Source organism: Physeter macrocephalus, chromosome 21 (assembly GCF_002837175.3).
Source record: "Physeter macrocephalus isolate SW-GA chromosome 21, ASM283717v5, whole genome shotgun sequence".
NCBI classification, from domain to species: Eukaryota; Metazoa; Chordata; class Mammalia; order Artiodactyla; family Physeteridae; genus Physeter; species Physeter macrocephalus.
This window is the reverse complement of record NC_041234.1, coordinates 119,973,845-119,989,993: the sequence shown is the minus strand read 5'-3', so window position 1 is coordinate 119,989,993 and position 16,149 is coordinate 119,973,845. Positions and strand designations below refer to the sequence as shown.

General features: G+C 44.4%; 2 protein-coding genes across 3 annotated transcripts in view; one reads left to right on the top strand and one right to left on the bottom strand.

Annotated features, from left to right (window-relative positions):
• The window catches only part of NSDHL (NAD(P) dependent 3-beta-hydroxysteroid dehydrogenase NSDHL), a 30,379-nt gene extending 19,270 nt beyond the window's left edge, over positions 1–11,109 (bottom strand). For both annotated transcript variants that reach the window (XM_007121275.3, XM_028482568.1), the window contains exons 1-2: positions 11,004–11,109; positions 1,565–1,679 (exon numbers count right to left, since the gene is read on the bottom strand). In XM_007121275.3, the coding sequence (XP_007121337.1) occupies positions 1,565–1,679; positions 11,004–11,053 (165 nt within the window). In that variant the 5' untranslated portion in view covers positions 11,054–11,109. The remainder of the gene's footprint in view (positions 1–1,564; positions 1,680–11,003) is intronic.
• Positions 11,110–11,306: 197 nt separating this feature from the next.
• On the top strand, positions 11,307–15,413 carry CETN2 (centrin 2). The gene is made up of 5 exons (XM_007121276.4): positions 11,307–11,405; positions 12,270–12,428; positions 12,687–12,815; positions 14,222–14,359; positions 14,780–15,413. The coding sequence occupies exons 1-5, from the start codon at positions 11,307–11,309 to the stop codon at positions 14,867–14,869; spliced, it is 615 nt and encodes a 204-aa protein (XP_007121338.2). The 3' UTR covers positions 14,870–15,413.
• The last annotated feature ends 736 nt before the right edge of the window (positions 15,414–16,149 follow it).

The following is a 16,149-nucleotide window of genomic DNA, read 5'->3' as shown; positions in this document are numbered from 1 at the left end:
AATAACCTTGCTATTACGTCCAGTGCAATTTCGTTTCATGACTTTAAACGTGAGCAATCTGTACTCCTCTCTTTGACAGCGACGTGGATTTTTTTTTATTATATTGAAATGTTGCGCCAATATTGCCTGGGAAGCGTGGGTCAGCAGCTGTGCCACAGAGCTTTGTAATGATGAGAAAAGAGCTGGCATTTACCCCAGAGAAGTCAGATGTGGGATGGAACCGTGGTATTCGGTTACAGGAGATCATGTGAAATAACCACTTAACTTTTCATGGCCATGAAAGATGGTAATGGGGCAAGTGGGCCCAGCAGACAAGAAGGAATATGCACTAACAAGTAAGAATCAAACTCCAGACTGGAAACAGGTAGCGAGAGTCAAGAATGGGTTACTGCCGGGAGTTATAAAATCGACATCTTGGAGACAGTTTTAAGAATAGGAAAGAAAGCCATCTAGACATACTATTTCATTGCAATATGATCCTGAGATAAGAGAATGCTCCAGGTCACTGGGTTTATTCCAGCCTTTTCTGTCTTCCCTTGTCTTTAGCCGTGGGCCGTTTCCTCAGAGAAGTCTTACACAGAATGTATATATAAGTTAGGGTGAAAGTGTTCTTTTTATTTTAGTATTTGGGTAACTTTTACTTCCTATAAAGTCAATCAATGAGAACGAACAACCATCCGAATCCAGATTGTTTTTGGTTGCTGAGTATCAGTAAGATCCTGATTCACACAAATAATGAACTACAGATGGCAAGGAGCTCTGGTGGTTTGTCTGAGCACCAGAATCTCAGATTAACCCTCAACGACAGAGGCATAGAGAAGGCCTTCCTCTGAGCTGTACACTAAAACCAGGGTGATCTGGTGACCTCTGGCAACCTACTGGGAATCCTTAATTTACTAACATTTGATATAAACACATTTTTTACCTTGGTGTGATTTCGTTTCTGAAGTGTTCATTCAGCAAAAGTGAATCCAACCCACCCTTTGCAGATCTTTGGGGAAAAATCTCCAAGAGGCCTGACAACTCCTTTGAGTCCCTTCTGACGCTTGCGACGCTAGACTTTAGGAGGCCTTGGTACCGCCCTTGTTGGCCCTGGAAAGGCTTCTGCCATTCTACCCAGAAGCACAGTCTCAGCTGCTGGAGGCAGGTGAAGGCAAGCCGAGGCACCCAGCTGACAGCCAGCAGTTACTGCCATGTGTGTGAGGCTGCCTGGAACGTACACCTCGGGGTCCCCATGATAGCGGCTGTGAGAGCAAGCCCACGGGAGACCCACCAAGGAACCCCCGCCCCCCGGGGGGCCGAGCCCAACCCGTAGAATCGTAAACAAAGAAATGGTGTTGCTTTAAACCACTACATTCTGACAGAGTTTGTTACACAGCAATAAGTAACTGGTGCCTTAAATAAAGATATATATCTTCTATAAAGAAACAATACTCAACATTGATTGATTTAATAAAGGAACCAAATATGATTTTTAACCCATAGCTACGTATCAATGTCTTGTTGGTATGTATGTGCTTGACTTTCCCCTTACCTGGTTTTGGTTAACCCTTTTCGTACTCACTTTTGGAATGTCCTCTGTCAAATGTGTCCATGTGCCCTGGTCTCGCACTGCCTCACCAGCTGCTTGTTCCATTTCAGCTGCAAATTTGGCCCCGTCTGCAGTCAACTTTTCTCTCCTTAAAGACATATTTAGAGACAGACATGTTCTCTAAACTGAAGCATCTTTTAGCTGTTAGTGTTTTGTGTGGATGCCCCCCCGCCCCACACACACATGGCGTTTTCACAAAGAGCTCAACCATAGCTTCAGCTGCTGGATGAAGCACTCAGCGAACATTCCTGTGATGCAGGCTGCCCTCAGAGAAGGGCCTGACTGGGCCCATAACTCACTGTATATTTGGCTACAGGCAGAACAGGAAGCCAGTTAAATAATCTCATTCATCAGTTACAATGAAAAGAATGTGTCTAACATCGCAGCTTTTCCCACAGCACTTCAATTATCGTCTATTGCTCTCGAGTCGATCAGTAGACTAGTAGACTGTGGCAGCGCAGTGGGAAAACGCACAGACCCGGGGAGGCCCAGGTTCCAGTCCTGGCGCTGTCAGAAAGTGTATCAATCTGCTCAAGCCATGTCTCTTTGCTGCAGCTCAAGAAAACAGACTCAGTGCTCATCTCCATGGTGCCAGGGCATGGGATGCTGGGAGGAGGAAGAGTAAGAAGAGACAGGGCTCTCCTTCTTGGTGGAATTAAAGCCACCCTGACCACATATAGAACTCAGAGTGTCTGGGGCCATCAGAAACCCTCGGGAAGTGGTCAGAGTATGGTGGGGACCCAGCAGTTCATAACCAGGAGACGACAGCAAAGCATATCAGGTGATAAAGTCCCACAACAAGACCAAACCACTGAACTGCAAACAAAGAGAAGCCGTTCAATTTGGGGTTACAGTGCATTCGGTCTTGCATCTGCTTTCTTGGCAGTGGTCAATTTACCTAAGTCACAGATCCCCTAACACCCGGGGATGGCAAAATCCATGACAAAGAAAGTCTAACTGCTTGCAAAAGGCTAGATTCAGAGAACACTCTTCAGTGAGGAGGTGGCAGGCAGGCAACCCAATTACACACACACACACACACACACACACACACACACACACACACACACACACACTGTCATGTGTCCCTGTAGGAGCTGATTTTGTGGCCTGGAAATGGATGTTAGGATCCTCAATGTCTGATGGAGCCATTCTGGGGAAACATATTTCTGCAACCATAATGGAAGTTATTAGGAAATACATTTCAGAACTTCATTTTTCACAGAACTTTTTAGAAAGCACATTAATGAATAAGCAAAGCTCACCTGTAGTTCTATGCCTATCCCGTCTGTCTTTTTTTTTTTTTTTAGGGGATAGATAATTTATTGTTTACATAAAATAATGAGAAAAAATATATAAAATATATGTAAAATAATGAAAAAAATATAAAATTAAAATTTCATTATTATTAACTTCAGTATATTTTACACACAAGATATTTTATATAAATTTCATGGAAACTATGGAAAACAAACTATCGTAGTTACACAAAAGATGAAGTAAAATAATGAGCACATACCATGCCAAAAAAAAAATACAAAGGAACGCTAACAACAACATTAATAAATGGAAAACCATGAAAGGGTAATTGTAAGTCCTTATCAACAATTAAGTTAAACTTTAACAGACTAAATTCTCCAATTAAAAGGCAGAAAGTGGTTGAATTAATTTCACAAAAAGAACCTACAATATGCTGTCTAGAGACCACTTTATCTTTAAGGACATATATATGTTAAAGTGAGAGGATATAAAAAAATTTCATGCAAATGGCAACCAAAACTATACTTATATCAGCTAATACATATTTTCAATCAGGATTAGTCATAAGAGAAAAAGAATGTTTCTGTACAGTGATAAATGGATCAAATTATCAAGAAACTATTCTAAATATAAATGTATATGCACTCAACACTGGATATGTAATATTTAGAGCAGATATTAACAAAACCGCATGGAGAAAAAGCAAAAAAGCAATAGTCGAACACTTCAATACCCACTTGTAAACGCTGGATAGATCATTCAGAATGAAAATTAATGAGAGAACATTGACCCGCATAACACTTCAGAAAAGTAAACAGAACAGATATATACAAAACATTCCATCCAAGGACATCAGAAAACACATTCTTCTCAAGGGCACAGAAAATATTCCCCAGGATATGTCATTCCTTGGCCACAAAGCCACTCTTAACACATTTAAGATTAACATCATATCTCATAACTTTCCAACCACTATGATATGGAACTAGAAATCAATAGGAGAAAAAGCTGAAAATTTTACAAATACGTGGAAATTAACACACTCCTTAATAACCAAAGGGTCAATGTAGAAATTGAAATAAAATTTCCACAGTATCCTGAGAAAAATAAAAATTCAAACTACCACAATTTAGGAAATACGTTAAAAGTAGTTATGTGCCTACATTTTATTTATTAAAAAATTTTTTTTCCTATTTATTTAATTAATTGATTTATTTATTTTGGCTTTGTTAGGTCTTCGTTGCGGTGCGCGGGCTTCTCATTGCGGCGGCTTCTCTTGTTGCGGAGCACGGGCTCTAGGTGCACGCAGGCTTCAGTAGCTGCAGCACGTGGGCTCAGTAGTTGTGGCTCGCGGGCGCTAGAGCGCAGGCTCAGTAGTTGTGGCGCAGGGGCTTAGTTGCTCCGCGGCATGTGGGATCTTCCTGGACCAGGGCACGAACCCGTGTCCCCTGCATTGGCAGGCGGATTCCTAACCACTGTGCCACCAGGGAAGCCCCATGTGCCTACATTTTAAAAAATGAAAGTTTTCAAAAAAATAACTGAACTTTGTCCATCAAGGAAGCAGGAAAAAAAAAGAAGCACAAAATTAGGAGAAGAAAGGACAGAGCAAAGATTAGAGAATAAACAGTGGATAGAAAGACTAAAAAAAACAGAGAAAAAAAATCAACTAAAAGTTTGGTTTTTAAAAAATAAAGCAACTTGACAAACTTTTAGCTATGCTAACCAAGGAAAAAAGGAAGGAGTCCAAAAATCTGATCAATAAGAGACATCAAAGAAATACAAAGGACCATACGAGCTTATTATTAACAATTATACAGCAACAAATTTGATAAATTAGATTAAATGAATAAATTCCCAGAACTACCAAGACTGAATCACAAATAGAAGCCAGACCAGACAAATAATAAATGAGGACACTGAAACGATGAACACAAACATCCTGAGACCAGATGGTTTCACTGGTGAAGCCTACCAAACATTAAAAAAATAATGCCAATCATTATCAAACCCTTCCCAGAAAACTGAGGAAGAAGGAACGCTCACAAGCTCTTTTTGAGGACAGCATCCCACAGACACCAAAGCCAGATAAAGAACAGTACAAGAAAATAAATCTATAGGCACATATGCCTGATGAATATAAACGCAAAATATCTCAGCAAACGTCTAACCAAACTCAACAGCAAAATAAGAAGATCATACACCATGATTAAATGAAACTTACCCCTGGCATGAAAGAATGGCACAATATCACTGTATTATATATATATATATATATATATAAAACATAACATATAAATCAATATAAATTATATATATATAAATTGATAAGGGTGATCCACAATGATAATAGAAAGAAGAATAAATATATGACCCTTTCAACTGATGCAGAAAAAGAAATCAACAAAATTCAAAACACTTTTATGACAAAAGCTCTCAACAAGTTGGGAACAGAAGGAGCATACCTCAAAATACACAGACGAATGCACACCCACTACCAACCTTGAAGCCCGTCTGTCTTGTACACCATAATCCTCTTTGTGTCGGCAGATGGCCCTGTCATCTGTTCTCCCTAAACAGATGTGGCTGGCGAACTTTTTATTCATTTGGTTCAATGTGCATCAGCCAGGGAACAAGGATCTGGGCGCCTGCACCAAGGCCTAGCAAACAGTGTGCCTAGAGGTCCTGTCTGTCTTGCTTACCACTATATCTTGGCCCTCACACATCCACTGGACTCATGAATACACGGTGTGTGTACGCACCTATGCTTTCTGCTTTCAACCGCGTACACACAGACACCCATCTAAGATGCAGGAGCTTCGCTGGGGGCAAATGGGTTTGTTATTTTTCTGGTGGTGTTACACTCACCAATACCCACTGCTGGTTTCTTACTCAATCTCTCCTGACGCTCAGGGAAGCATGAGGAAATGAGAGGGCAGACGGCATTTGGAGTGCTGTGGTCACAAGCCCAGGGACACCTGGAGCCCCCAGAAGCTGGCAGAGGCAGAAAGGATCCTCCCCTAGGGCTTTTGCAGAGGGAGCCTGGCCCTGAAACCTGGATTTCAGACTTCTAACCTCCAAAACTGTGAAAAAATAAATCTCTGTTGTTTGAAGCCGCCCACTTTGTGGTACTTTGTCACAGCAGTCCTGAAATCCAGTTAGCACAGCCACCAATTCCACAGCTCCCCTGTACTACTACAAAAGCAAGAAGCCTTAAAGCCTGTTCCCTTCCTTGATCTCTAGGGGGACGCCTGGGAGGTGAAAGAAGAAACCCTTCCTGCTCCTGTGGATCCATAACGTTAACTGTCAAATAATGCACATACAATTCTCAGCAAACCAGCCTCTTGTAAAAACAAAACCAAAATCAAATCTAATTTGTCTCAAATCATATACAAATTATTTTAAAGTTTGTAAATACTGTAAGCCAGATAAGAATTTTGGTGATACTTTAGCTGTCTCTAGAGGCTGGGTACCCAGGTCTAGCCTAGGGAATGAATCAGATCCCGATGGCAGCCCCCTCCCCTGCAACCTAAATCCCCCATGTGATATATGTTCACGTCCAAACGAACACCAAGAACAGTTGTGATTTAACAGACATTTCTCCAAAAAAGATATACTTTACAGATGACCAATGAGCACATGCAAATATGCTCAACCTCACTAATCATCAGGGAAATGCAAATCAAAACCACAGTGAGCAATCGTCTCACACCTGTTAGGATGGCTATTATCAAAAAACCCCAGAAAACAGAAAATAACAAGTGTTGACAAGGATGTAAAGAAACTGGAACCCTTGTTCACTGTTGGTGGGAATGTAAAATGGTGCAGCTGCTGGGGGAAACAGTATGGTGGTTCCTAAAAAAATTAAACATAGAATGACCATAGGATCAAGCAATTCCACATCTGGGAACATACTCCAAAAAACTGAAAGCAGGGATTTGAACAGATATTTGTACACCCACGTTCATGGCAGCACCATGAACAGCAGCCAAAAGGTGGAAGCAAGTCAAGTGTCCATTGATGGATAAGTAGAGAAAATGGAATATTATTCAGCCTTAAAAAGGAAGGAAATTCTGGCAACTATGGAATGGGAGAAAATATCTGCAAAACTTATATCTAATAAGGAGTTAATCTCCAGACTGTATTAGGAACTTCAAATCAATAGTTAAAAAAAAAGAAAAAAAATCCAACCCAAGCTAATAACCTGATTAGAAAATGAGCTTAGGACTTGAATAGACATCTCTCCAGAGAAGACATACAGATGGCCAACAGGTACATGAAAAAATGCTCAATGTCATTAATCATCAGGGAAATGTAAAACAAAACTTCAGTGAGATACCACTTCACCCCTGTCAGGATGGCTGTTATCAAAAAGTCAAAAGATAAGTGCTGGCAAGGATGTGGAGAAACTGGAACCTTTGTACACTGTTGGTGGGAATGCAAAAACGATACAGGTACTGTGGAAAACAGTATGGAGGTTCCTTACAAAATTCAAATAGAACCACCAAACCACCACATGATCCAGCAATTCCAATTCTGGGTATATATTCAAAAGAGTTGAAGCCAGAATCTTGAAGAGATATGGGTACTCCTAAGCTCATTGCAGCACTATTCACAATAGCCAACATGCAGACAACCTAAGTGTTCATTGATGGATGAATAAAGAAAATGTGGTATATACATACAACGGAATACTATTAAGCCTTAAAAAAGGAGATTCCACTATATGAGACATGGATGAACTTTGAGAACATTATGCTAAGTGAAATAAGTCAGTCACAGAAGGACAAATACTGCATGATTCCACTTATATGAGGTATCTAAAGTAGTCAAATTCACAGACTCAAAGAGTGGAATGGTGGTTGCCAGGGACTGGGGAAGGGGGAAAGGGGGAGTTACTGATCAATGGGCAGAAAGTTTCAGTTAAGCAAGATGAGTAAGCTCTAGAGGTGTGTTGTACCTATCGTACATTCAAACATTTATTAATATGGTGGATCTCACCTTAAGTGTTCTTACAACAATAAGATAAAAATGAAAAGAAGGGACATTCTGACACATGCTACAACATGGATGAACTTATGCTAAGTGAAATAAGAACCTTGGAGACATTATACTAAGTGAGATAAGCCAGACACAAAAGGACAGATACTATATGATTCTACTTACATGAGGGACCTAGAGCAGTCAAACTCATAGACACAGAAAGCAGAAGGGCGGGCACCAGGGGCTGGGGCAAGTGGGAGAATCAGGGAGTGATGCTTAGTACGTATAGAGTTTCAGTTCTACGAGATGAAAAGAGTTCTGGAGACGGATGGTGGTGATGGTTGCACGACAATGTGAACGTACTTAATGCCACTGAACTGTACACTCAAAATGGTTAAAATGGTAAATTTTCAGTTCTGTCTATTGTACCATACATACACTCACACCAACAGCTGTAAGTGAGAAAATAAGACCCCAAAGAGCAACGTTCTAAGGGCTGGCATTGTTAAGGTTCACACATCAGAAGCCTCAAGTCTTTTTCCTTTAAAATGATAGGTCTCTGTACCAAAATGTTCATTGCAGCTCTATTTACGATAGCCAGGACATGGAAGCAACCTAAGTGTCCATCAACAGATGAATGGATAAAGAAGATGTGGCACATATATACAATGGAATATTATATCTAAATTTAAAAACCTGACCCCATATATGCACTACCAAATGTAAATTAGATAGCTAGTGGGAAGCTGCCGCATAGCACAGGGAGATCACCTCTGTGCTTTGTGACCATGAGAGGGGTGGGATAGGGAGGGTGGGAGGGAGGGAGACACAAGAGGGAAGAGATATGGGAACATATGTATATGTATAACTGATTCACTTTGTTGTAAAGGAGAAACTAACACACTATTGTAAAACAGTTATACTCCAATAAAGATGTTAAAAAATTAATTAAAAAAATGATAGGTCTCTGAATTAAAACCAGTACGTATGCCCTTGTTGCTCTATACACACTGGGACAAGGTCTTAGGCTAAAAAGAATCTAGGAAGAGAACCATCTTTTATCAGGGAAACCCAAGCGCCTGGCTCCACTTCTGGGCAAGGGGGAGGAAGGTCACTGACAGGATTAGATACAGAGAGAAGGGAGCGAGCCCATCACCGCCTTCCTGCTGGGGAGAGTCCCCAGCTAGTGAGTCCCGGGGACAAAAGGACGGGATAGTCTGTCCATTTCGAACCAGACAGAGACAAGTGTTCCTTCCTTCGCAAACGTGGGAGACCAGGCTCTTTGTGAAGGGGAAATCCAGAGCAGCTCAGAGGGGTGTGTTGGGGTAGTCGGGGCCTGGCCTCCTGCTGTCCACAGATTCAGTGCAGGAAGCTAAACTGTGGCCACCGCGAGCTCGAAACCCTAGTCTGTGGAAGAACGACGCCTGTCTGCGCAAGAAAAACGCCAACAGCATCCAACGCTTCCCACCACTTCCCCAAAAGTCTCGATCAGCTCAATCTTGTCCTTTCGTGGATCTGAGGTGTCTGTGTGCTTCTGTCAGTCATTCATCTCTCTGCTGGTCTATTGACTTTTAGGACACAGAAAGGCCCTGATTTTGAATTTGCGGTGGCCACTGACAAAGCCGACAGTCTGCCTGAGAGCTTTAGCTTATGCTGTTCCCTCCACCTGGAATATCCTCCCTGTCCTCTCCACAGTGAGCTGCTCGGCTCAGCTGTCACCTCTGTGAAACCTCCCCCCACCAGGCAAGGTTAGCAGCTTCCCCAGAACAGGTTTCTGTTCTCTTTCTAACATAGCACACAGCTTTAGGCTTTCTCCCCGCCACGTATGTCCTGGCCCGCCAGGCTGTGAGCCCCTGGAGGGCCAGCAAGGACCCTGGAATGGAGAGTATGGGCTGAACGGTGCTGCTGTGGCTGGTCTAAGAGGCCTCATCTGTAGAGCAGCGATCCTTCCCACCGACTTCAGGGCTGCTGTGGGGCTGAAACAAGCCCCAGGGGTAAGAGGGGAGCTGTAACTCGACAAAAAGTTGTAAAAAAGCACCCTGGTGTCAGCTCACTCACTCATACATTCCCCTCAGTCACAAGGCCATTGCCGAACAGAACCTTGCACAGCACAGACATTCGGGGATGTCCAGCATCTGGGGTGGGAGTCAGGCTTAGCAGAACACTGCAGAAGTGCCTTTGACTTCCGATGAGGGTAAACCCAGGCGGGGAGGCGATCCCTAAGCCAAGTGGTAAGGCCCTGGAGGCGTGAGTCAGACAGAGGGCGTGGTTGTCCGGCTTGTGCTCCTAGGGAGGCTGCTGCTGCAGGCCTGAAGTGGGAGAAGAGCAGCAGAAGTGGGAAAGAGGAAAGAAACGGCATTTGAGGGGGAAAATGGATAGAACTTGGAGGCTGGTTAATGGAAAGGGGGCACGAAAAGAGTCAAATATGACTGCAAGATTTTGGACCTGCTTTATGCTCAAAGAGGAAGAGGGCAAAGGGCGGAAGGTCGGCGAACACTCTCATTTAACGAATGTCAATAAACCTCAGGCTTTCTTCAGCCTCAGAAACGTATGCTCTGTCCCCTGCCCAGAGGGGAAGCAGGTAAGGGCTGAGAGCCAAGAAGTGCCCTTACACTGAGCTGGCTGAAGGCAGACCCTGGACCTCCAGCTCCACTGCCGCAGCTCCGTCTCATCTCACACCCTGGCACGCGTCCCCCTGTAATTCTCCAAGCAGGTGTCACACTTCCAAAGCTCCTGTGACTTTGCTCAGGAGGTGTCTCCGCCTGCAGTGCTCCTCGCTATCCCTTCGAAGTCCGCTCCCAGGCCTCCAGCTCCCTTTCCTGGGCTGCTTTTAGCCAGGCGAGAACTAAAGTGATCCTGTCGTGGAACCTACTTGAGAGGCAGGGGGTGCTCTTGAAGGGACACGCTCAAAGAAAGAGCCTCAGCTGCATTTGACCGCTAACTCCCAGACGTCCGAACCTCTGCGACAAGGCTTGGCACGTCCCTTCCCTTCCCTGGGTCTCAGTTGCCCAGTGAGTACAGTGTCTGTTCCAACACGAAAGGTCACGGTCTTCTCTGGCCTCTCTGACCCTAACTCAATCTCAGGCCAGACCAGAGAGTCCCCGACCCGAATCGCCCCACCCAACCCTTCCAAGTCCTGTCGCCGACACAAGGGCGAGGTCGCAACCCTTACCCGTCCGTAGGTGGCCCCCTGGCTGTCCCCAGCGCGTCCGCAGCCTGCATCCCCAGAGCTCCAGCCGCCTGCTGCCACCCTGCTCTCCCCGCCCGCGTGAGCCGAGGATCTGCCGAGGCTCTTCCACCAAGGGAATTGGCTCCCTTCGGTGCTGGCTCAGCCAATCGGCGCTCGCGGCGTGATCCTGCCCAATGAGCCCAGGCTGCGAGCGCACAGCCCCCCGCCCTGGGCCGGGAGTTCTCCGGCTTAGCCCCACCCACTCCAGCCCTGTGCCAATGGGGAGCGACAGCGAGCGGTCCGCCAATGGGGAGCGACGCCGCGCGCGCGGGGCGGTGGGAACGGAGCCGAGTCACTGTGTACGTCGGTTGCCGTAACAACGGGAAGTGGAGTCCGTCCGCGATGGTGAGTGCGTGCCGCCGTCTGGAGCCCCGCGTCCAGAGGCTGAGCCCTTCCCAGGCCTTGGCAAGGCCCCGCCGCCTCTCCTGCGCGGTTCTCGGCCTTGGCGCACTCCTTCTTCCTCTGAGAGCTTTCCCGGAAGGGTAGGGTAGAGATGCCGGCTGCCCTGCTGGGCCTGTGCTTCGTCGCTGTCTCCCCTTCAGCCACAGCCGCCCCCTACCCGCCCCTCGGGTTCCCCTGGCCTTCTCCAGCCCCTTCGGTGATCGTCCCTGGGCAAAAAAGACTCGGGTTCCCCCCAGGCCCCGACCCCTCTCTGACTCTGGCCTTCTGGCCGCCTCTACCAAAGTTTCCACACAGAGCTGGGGGGCAGTTTATTAAGTTTGATTGTTAATGCATTTAAAATGTTAAATATAGGGACTTAGGGAAACGCTTTGAGCTTCTCGGAGAAGGCTCAGATGTACCAAGGGGATTGAATTTTATTGTTCGATATTGACAAAACATACATCTTACCTTAGTAATATTTGGCCTAAATCTAGAGGTAATCAGAAAATCGGAGAACTTAGAGTGAAGCGGAGTAGCGTTCCGAGGACATTTTTATAATTGGGATCCCCAGATTCAGGGAGAGCTGGTTATCTGTACAGTTCTCCCCAGTCAGCTCCTTGGCTAGCTCTCTTTTGGGATGATTTTTCAATAAGAGACGTCCAAAAGAACGAGGGATCTCCTTGCTTCTACAAACAATAGTTTGTTAAGCAAAGTTTTGGAATTCGTTGGTATAAACTATCTTAAAATACGCGTGGTAGTAACTATTTTATGTAAAATGTGGACTCTATTACTTAATATTGTGCTTCTGTGTTTGTAAAACATATAAAGGCCTCTAACTTTAAGAAGGCAAACATGGCATCAACTGCCCAGCGAAAAAGGATGAGTCCTAAACCGGAGCTTACTGAAGAGCAGAAACAGGAAATTCGAGAAGCTTTTGATCTCTTTGATGCTGACGGAACTGGGACAATTGATGTTAAGGAACTTAAGGCAAGCCCTATACATTCCTGCTCTGCTGCCTTGACTTTTCTCTGCCTCTTTGTCTTCTGTGCTGTGTTTTCCCGTCTTTACTTACCTCGAGAATTATTAAATAAAATTGAGTGCACATGTCAATTTGCTTAATGTTATAGTGTTTCTTAGTCATTTTAACAGGATTGTGGTAGATGCTGGCTTAACACCCTCAGCACTGTCATTGTTTCGCTCCGGGCTTTAGATGTGCCTATTGAGATGATCCTCTTTTTGTTGTAGGTGGCAATGAGGGCACTGGGCTTTGAACCCAAGAAAGAAGAGATCAAGAAAATGATAAGTGAAATTGATAAGGAAGGGACAGGAAAAATGAACTTTAGCGACTTTTTGACTGTGATGACTCAGAAAATGGTAAGTTAGCTAAGATGATCAGCATATTTTCCACCAATAATGGTGGACAAATTTGAATCTCGATATGGAAATGTCTTCATTGAAGAAAAGTTAACACAAACTGGAGAGTTCAGATAAAGGAGAGTCTTTGTGACTGAGAATTAGGATGTTTAGGTTCTACTTGGCTTTCTTCAAGGCCAAAGAGTCACAGGAAAAGTCATTTTACCCTCTGAAAGGAAGTAAAAGTATTCCTGCTATCATGTTCTTTGCTATTACCTTTCTCCAACCGGTATGTCAGTGTGATAACCACAAGCAGCAAAACTTTTAATAACACCAACAGCATTACAGTGTCTCGCATTTTGACAAGACAAAGTCCATGGATTTAAAGTTTGAAATTCTTTTCTCTCCTATTTGTCGTTATTCTGGGCAGCCTCGGCCTGGGGCTGTGTTTTTACTGCACTGAGGATTTGGTCTTTCGCCACTTCCAAGGTTGAATTCACCCATTTTCTAGTCTCTTGGGTGTCACCCTTTTAAAGGGTCCACATGGTCCAGAGAGACTCTAAGATGACACCTCACCAGTCAACCTCAGTCCCCTGAGTGTCCCACCCCGGAAAGATGTTCACATTGGTCCATTTCTCTTTTGTTGACCTCCTGGCTCCTCCTTAATGTGGCTCAGCTATGTTCTACTGGCCTGTGGAAAAGTAACTCCATCAGTGTTTCAGGTGTGCTTCCCAGGGCACAGGCCTGTTCCTACTCTAATAATCCTGTTGCTTTGAAATTATCTAATCAGACCTATATTTTTCTTCAGGGGCTAGTTTAAGAGTTCAGGAAGTTTAACATTCTGTAACAACCTAGTAAAGCTGTCCCACATTCAAGGTTGCTTCCCAGATTGCCCTTATTAGAGGCTCTCTCTATCTTTAGCTACCTTTCAGGAATACTTGGACTTGGAGCTCTTGGAGGTTTTACTCTTTTCCTCTGTTAGAGTACTTGGGATCCCAGGAACGCTTTGTGACCTCATAACAAGTGAAATAGCCTTCTCTTTCCTCCCTTCCCCTCCCACCCTCACCAAGAGGATCCCTCCTCCACCAGCTTAAGCAGTATATTTCCCCTAAATTTAACTCCACCATCTGCTTGTATATCTTAAAAACAAATCTACTTTCTCTTTGGTTTATACGGCAAATGTTTTAAATACAATCCTTTATATTTCCTTTTTAGCCTCTGGGTTTGTAACAATTTCATCGTTTGTCCCCTTTTTCTACCCTGGTTGATGTGTGATCTTCTGTGATCTAGCACCTGTGGTCATGAAGGCTGTTACCAAGATGTCTGTGCAGGGCAGGGGGGATGGGCGGTGGTGGGGCTGCAGGAGCCGAGTAAGAATGAGTCACGAGTGTCTCCGTATTCATGTGTTTTATGTTCTACTTGTTAAGTCTGAGAAAGATACCAAAGAAGAAATCCTGAAAGCTTTCAAGCTCTTCGATGATGATGAGACTGGGAAGATATCGTTCAAAAATCTAAAACGTGTGGCCAAGGAGTTGGGTGAGAACCTCACCGACGAGGAGCTGCAGGTTTGTGACGCGTCAGCCTGGAGCCCTGTGTGACTTTTCTGAGTTACATTTTCTCTGCTTACGTATGAAGGAAAAACGAGTGTTCTCTCGTCGCTCTGTTGACCACTTACTTTCTCTTTTGATAGTGTGACAAACCTGTGGACGCGGCTCCCAGAAAAACACACACGTGAACAATTTTCCTTACTATTTTAGGTTTTAGGAATCTCCCTAGTCAACGTGATCGTTGAGCTCCCTTCTAGGTGATACACATGTGGCAAAGTATGGCTTTGTTTCCAAACGACTTTTCATTATAAAAAGCAGCACATTTGCATCAGGTGGACCACAATTGTCTATTCATGTAGCATTTTAAAAGCCTATTACTTAGTCACATTTTCGTTTCACTTATGAATTCATCTAACCGGCATCTTTTCTGTGCTGCAGGAAATGATTGATGAGGCCGATAGAGATGGAGATGGAGAAGTCAATGAGCAAGAGTTCCTGCGCATCATGAAGAAGACCAGCCTTTATTAGGATCAGTGCCATCTTCTATACCGCAAGCACGTGGAACTCGATTTCCTGCCTGCTGTTGTGTGAAGCCTGGTTTTTGAGAACGTAAATTATTTTTCCCCCACTGACCTCTCTGTATGACTTTAGTAATAACTCCGAATCTATTTTCAACTTTTGAAAGTGTTCTTTGAAGTTGAGGTTCTTTGTCAGGTGACCTACCGACTGCTTTAATTCCCCAGGGCAGAACGAGAGCGCGTTAGAGTGGAGAATAGGGTCTTTGAGCTTTTGCACACCTGCTATTCTGCCTTGTATCGCTTAACTCTTGTCCCGCATTCCCGCGTCTATGCCACCGCAGAACAACTTCTTCACCAGCACATGTTGTACTTGTGTCACCACAAGCAGGGGGGGCATCTCTTCAGTGGTTCCAATTTTAATTGGCACCTGAGCGCAGCTTTCTCTTTTATAAAAGTCAGTGAACTCTCTTACTTGCATCTGGACGTGTGTGTGTGTGTGTGTGTGTGTGTGTGCGCGCTATTTGTTTTGTCTTCAAATAAAACCTTTCTTATTTTGAGCTCTTGTCCTCTAAGGATGACTTCTTTAGCCTTGACTATGAGTTCAGCTCCTAAACCATTTCATTGAACGTAGCCTGGTGGATCCCAAGCTCCTTGCCAGCCCGCGAACTGAAAACAAAATGATCCTTTACTATGGATGTGAATTGTTTTTTGCCCTGGGAACCCATCAGTTTCTAAAATTAGTTGACTGTTTGGCATAAGCCTAAACGATGCCCTAAAAAATAGTTTTGGCGAGGTGTACAGCTGGAAAAGAGTCTTATTGGTAATTTGTGCTTGGGACAAATTGGGGAAAGCCAGGTGATTATGACAGTAGGTTGAGCCTAGCCAACCTCTGGTCAGTTTATTTGCTGGATGGTGTCTCAGAATCTCTGTGTGGTTCGGGTCCAGTGACCTTGTCCAGCTCCCTCCTGGCCCCATATGGGATGACCCATAAGAGAAATCCTGGCAGATGGCATTAAAGTCTGTGCCCCAGGAATGGAAAACTGATTAAGCTACGGAAAACAGAACACCTAGGTCAATTTGAATTTCAGATCAATTCTTTTTGTTTAGTGCGAGTATATCCCACTTGGACATTTTGTTGTTTATTCATTGTTGATCTGAAATTCAACTTTACCCGGGTGTCCTGTATTTCAACTAGCAACCCTATGTGGGGTGCATGTTAAAGAGGTGTGGCCGTGGGCCTCATCTCTGGACACTGGCATCCTGGAGGACTTGGGGGTCCCCTGGACAACT

Excerpts from the sequence above, each read along its gene's own strand:
- CETN2 (XM_007121276.4), top strand. The coding sequence starts at position 11,307 with ATGGGGAGCGACGCCGCGCGCGCGGGGCGGTGGGAACGGAGCCGAGTC. Across the intron at positions 11,406-12,269 it reads AGTGGAGTCCGTCCGCGATG|GCCTCTAACTTTAAGAAGGC; the intron begins GTGAGTGCGTGC and ends AAACATATAAAG. Across the intron at positions 12,429-12,686 it reads TTGATGTTAAGGAACTTAAG|GTGGCAATGAGGGCACTGGG; the intron begins GCAAGCCCTATA and ends TTTTTGTTGTAG.